The sequence below is a fragment of the Galeopterus variegatus genome, unplaced genomic scaffold, assembly GCF_000696425.1.
Source record: "Galeopterus variegatus unplaced genomic scaffold, G_variegatus-3.0.2 Scaffold9491, whole genome shotgun sequence".
NCBI classification, from domain to species: domain Eukaryota; kingdom Metazoa; phylum Chordata; class Mammalia; order Dermoptera; family Cynocephalidae; genus Galeopterus; species Galeopterus variegatus.
In genome coordinates, this window is record NW_007735602.1 from 41,763 (window position 1) to 46,748 (window position 4,986).

At 36.6% G+C, this 4,986-nt stretch overlaps 1 protein-coding gene across 1 annotated transcript in view; it reads right to left on the bottom strand.

Annotated features, from left to right (window-relative positions):
* The window catches only part of LOC103609336 (disintegrin and metalloproteinase domain-containing protein 10-like), a gene marked incomplete at its 3' end in the record, with an annotated part of 20,507 nt that extends 17,567 nt beyond the window's left edge, over nt 1-2,940 (bottom strand). The window contains exons 1-2 of the mRNA XM_008593667.1: nt 2,841-2,940; nt 344-494 (exon numbers count right to left, since the gene is read on the bottom strand). Of these exons, the coding sequence (XP_008591889.1) occupies nt 344-494; nt 2,841-2,940 (251 nt within the window). The remainder of the gene's footprint in view (nt 1-343; nt 495-2,840) is intronic.
* Between the last annotated feature and the right edge of the window lie 2,046 nt (nt 2,941-4,986).

The window sequence follows — 4,986 nt, forward strand, 5'->3', positions numbered from 1 at the left end:
CAGGAAAAAAAAAAAAAAAAAAAAAAAAAAAAAAAAAAAAAAAAAAAAAAAAACAAGAAACGGTGTACAGAGTCTTCTTTAAAGACATATCTTCTAGAAACATAAAAGAGGATCTGATTCATAAATTTTAAAACATTTAAATTTAACTGTTTCCTTAAAAATATAAAAGAGCAATCCATTTTAAAAGAAGACATTTTTTAATGTGTATACCGAATTCCAGTGGAAGCTGAATTTCCAAATGGGGACCTTTCCATTAGAGAAAAAAAATGAAGGGTACAAATTTCTTCTTTTAACTTAGATTGAATATAGGGGACTTCAGACACAGCAATAAATTTATACTCACCTTCCATGAGCATGGAAATCTAGACGTAAAAACTGGTCCTCATGTGAGACTGCTCTTTTGGCACGCTGATGTTTTTGGTGTAATGAATCCACATTGTAAGATAATCCTTCATAATGTCTAATGTACTTATTTAAAGGATTCCCATACTGACCTATAAAAAATACACAACAGTCCAAATTAGTATCATCTTGAAAGCCCCTTTCAGTTCTAACATGATTCCATGATAATTCAAATATCTCCAAATTGTATAAAACAATTCTCACTAATTCCAGCACTAATATTATGAATCACCCACTAATATTTTCACAGTTTTTTTTTACAACTCATTATAATGATAATTTCAACCATACACAAAAGTTTGGATGTTAGTGGTAGGTTTGTTTTAGATGTCCTTTATCAGGTTGAGGAATTTCCCTTCTATTCATACTTTGCAGATGAAAACTATGAGAAACAGATGCTGATTTTTGTCATGTGCTGTTTCTCCATCTAGTAAGATAAACATGTAAGTTTTTTGGTTTGGTTTATTAATATGAATTAAATTGATTGATTTTTGAATGTTAAACCAACCTTACATTCCTGAGATAAACACCACTTGCTCATATCTTTGGATTTAATTTGCTGTAATTTTGTTTAGATTTTTTGTTATCTATGTTCATGAAAGACATTGATCTATTATTTTCATTTCTCATACTATCATTGTCATGTTTTGATATCAGGATAAAAAATGAGTTTGAAAAGTATTACCTCTTCTTCAATTTTCCAAACAAGTTGATGTAGAATTGGCATTATTTCTTCCTCAAATATTTAACAGAATTCACTAGTGAAACCACATTGGCATGGAATTCATTGTGGAAAGGTTTTTAACTACAATTTCAATTTCTTAAATAGATAAAGAGCTATTCAGGTTATCTATTTCTTCTTAAGTAGACTTTAGTAGGAATTTGTCCATTTCACCCAAGTTGTTGAGTTTATGAAAACAAAGTTGCTCGTGGTATTTCCTTATTATACTATTTATTTCATTAAAATTTGTAGTGATGTCACCTCTCTCACTCCTGATATAATGTATATCTTCTCTCTTTTGTTCCTAATCAGGATAGCTAGAGATTTATCAACTTTATTATCAAACTTTTAATCCCTTTGATTTCTCCTCCTTATTTTTGTTTCTATTTTATTGATTTTCACTTTGATATTTATTCTTTCCTTCTGCTGACCTATGGTTTAATTTGCTCTTTTTTTAGTTCCATAAGGTAAGGCCATCAGTTTAAGACCTTTCTTCTTTTCTAACATATGTTTTTAGCATTATAAATTTCCCCAAGTACTGCTTTAGCAGCAGCCCACAAATTCTGTTTCGTTGGTTTTACTTTCAGGCAAACATATTTTCTAATTTCCTCTTTGATTTCTTCTTTCATCAATGTGTTATTTAAAAGTCTGTTAATTAATTCCCAAGTATTAAGGATTTTTCCAGATATATTTCTGTCATTGATTTCTAATTTAATTCCTTTATAGCCAGACAACATACTTTACATGATGCTAATCCTTTTAAATACGTTGAAATTTCTTTTATGACTTAGAATATGGTCTATCTTTAAAAATGTTTCATGTATACTTGAAAAAATTTGTATTCTGGGACATCTGGGAAGATGGCAAGCTAGAGGTGCCTGGGGCATTTTCCTCCCACAGAAGAATATCAAAACAGACCCGATGCCACCACCACCACAGTCACCAGAGCCACTGTCCACCCCTAGAACTGCTGCTCATCACAAAGCAGCTCCCAGCAGTGGCCTGTCGCTGCAGCCACAGACTATGCAGAAGGGAAGGAGGCGGCTGCAACAACTGCCACCTTGCCACCACCATAAGTTAACTCACTGCCACGAAGGACACTGCAGATGCAACAGAGATGGCACTGCTACTGCCATGAGAGAACCCTCCTGCTGATAAGGACACAGTCAAGGACAATGCAGAGGCCAGGGAGGCAGTTGCAGCCACCACCATGAGGTAACCTCACTGTTGCCAAGGACACTGCAGACACAAGGGAGGTAGCTGAAGCTGCCAGCACAGCTGCTGCCTTCACAAGGTAACCTCATTGACCCTGTGGACATCACAGACACAACAGAGGCTGTTGCATGCCCCTGCTGCCCCCATGAGGCAACCCTACTGCAAATGCAGACACTTCAGACACAAGGGAAGCAGTTGCAGCTGCCAGCGCCCCTGCTTCCCCCACAAAGTAACCCCACTGCTGCCAGAGACTCAGCAGACACCAGAGAGGCAGGTGCAGCCACCAACGCCACTGCTGCCAACACTGCTGCTGCCACTGCAAAGTAATCCTCCTGCCACTGCACATGATGTAGCTGCATGGGCTGCCACTGTAGATACCAAAGCCAAATAGGTGCTTGCTGCAACCACCAACACTGCTGTTGCTGCCACCACTAGGCAGCCACCATAGTCATGTGAGCAGCCCACTGCTGCTGAAGCCACCACTGACACATGGATAGCTCACCAAAGCCACCTCCAGAACCACCACCACTGCAGGGATATTCTGCTATCAAAGGAGCAGCCACTGCCACAGAGTACATGGACAACCAACCACTTAACTGCATTGACACAGGAGGCTCACCAGCAGATTCCAGAGGAGGAGAATAACAGAAGCAGCAACTCCTCTACCAGATGATGAGACATCAGCGTAGATCCCAGAAATACAAAAACAATAAAATATGAGTCCACCAAAGGAATACAATAACTCTCAAGTGCCAGACCCCAGAGAGGAGGAAACCCTAAAAATGACATTAAAAAAAAAAAGCTTAAGCAGTAGACTAGAGCAAGCAGAAGAATTTCTGATCTTGAAGACAATATTTTCAAAATAACTCATGAAGACAAAAAAAAGAATTTTGAAAAAGGAGGAAAATCTAAGAGAGATAGCAGACAACCTTAACAGCACAAACAGCCAAATAATGGGAGCTCTGAAAGGGGAGGAGAAAGGAAAAAGCACTGAAAACCTATTCAGTGAAATGTTAGTGGAAAACATCCCAGGTATAAGGAGAGACACAGACCTTCAAATCCAGGAGGCTCAATGATTGCCAAAGAAATTCAATGCAAAAATGTCCTCTCCAAGATACATTATAGTCAAACTAAAAAAACTCAAAGATAAAGAGAGAATCCTAAAAACAGCAAGAGAAAAGTGTCAAGTCACATGTAAGGGAGTCACCACCAGACTATCAGCAGACTTCTCAACAGAAATTTTACAGGTCAAAAAGAAAGGAATGATAATATTCAAAACATTAAAAGAAAAATATTGCCAGCCTGTAAGGGAGTCACCACCAGACTATCAGCAGACTTCTCAACAGAAACTTTACAGGTCAAAAAGAAAGGAATGATAATATTCAAAACATTAAAAGAAAAATATTGCCAGCAAAGAATACTATACAAAGGAAGGCTACCCTTCAGAAGTGAGGAAGAAATAGTCTATTTCCCAGACAAACAAAAAGTATGGGAGTACACCACCACACAACAAGCACTACAAGAAATCCTCAGAGGACTCCTGCATGTGGAATCCAAACAATGGTAATCATTACCATGAATACACAAGAAAAAACAAAACCCCACTAGCAGAATAAAAAGGCAAATGAGAAAGAGAAAGAAACTGTATATTACCTCCAAAAACCAAAAAACACCAAAGACAAACAATAAAAGGGAAAGAAAAAAAGATATTTAAGACATCTGAATGAAAATCTATAAAATGCCAGAAATAAGACAATACCTTTCAGTAATAACCCTAAAAGTAAATGGTAAAATTCCCCATTCAAAACACACAGACTGGTTGACTAAATTAAAAAGCTAGACTCAACTAAATGTTGTCTACAAGACACTCACCTCTCCTATAAAGACACACACAGACTAAGAGTGAAAGGATGAAAAAAGATCTACCACAAAAATGGAAATTAAAAATGAGGAGTAGCTATTCTCATATAGGATAAAACAGACTTTAAGCCAAAAACTATAAAAAGAAACAAAGAAGGCCTCTATATAATGATAAAAGAATCTATACAGGAAAAAGACATAACGATCATAAATATATATGCACCCAACATCAGAGCACCAACATATATAAAGCAAACATTATTAGACCTAAGAGATAGACCTAAATACAATAAGAGTTGGGGACCTAAACACCACTCTCTCAAAATTGGACAGATCATCTAGGCAACAAATCAACAGAGAAACAAAGGATTTAAACACATTTTAGATCAACCAGACTTGGCAGACAACTAAGGAATATGTCATCCAACAATCACGGAATATCCATTCTTGTCATCTGCAAATGGAACATTCTCTTGGACAGACCACATGTAAGGTCAAAAATCAAGCCTCAAATTTTTAAAAAAATTGAAATCATTTCAAGTATCTTCACAGACTACAATGAATTAAAACTAGAAATCAATAAGAAGCAAAATGCTGTAAACTTTACAAACACATGGAAAGTAAACCACATGCTCCTGAACAACCTATGGGTCCAGGAAGAAATTAAACAGGAAATCAAAAAATGTCTTGAAACTAATGAAAATAAACACACATGAAACCAAAACCTGTGGGATGCTGCAAAAGCAGTACTAAGCGGGAAGTTTATTGCAATAAATGCTTACATCAAA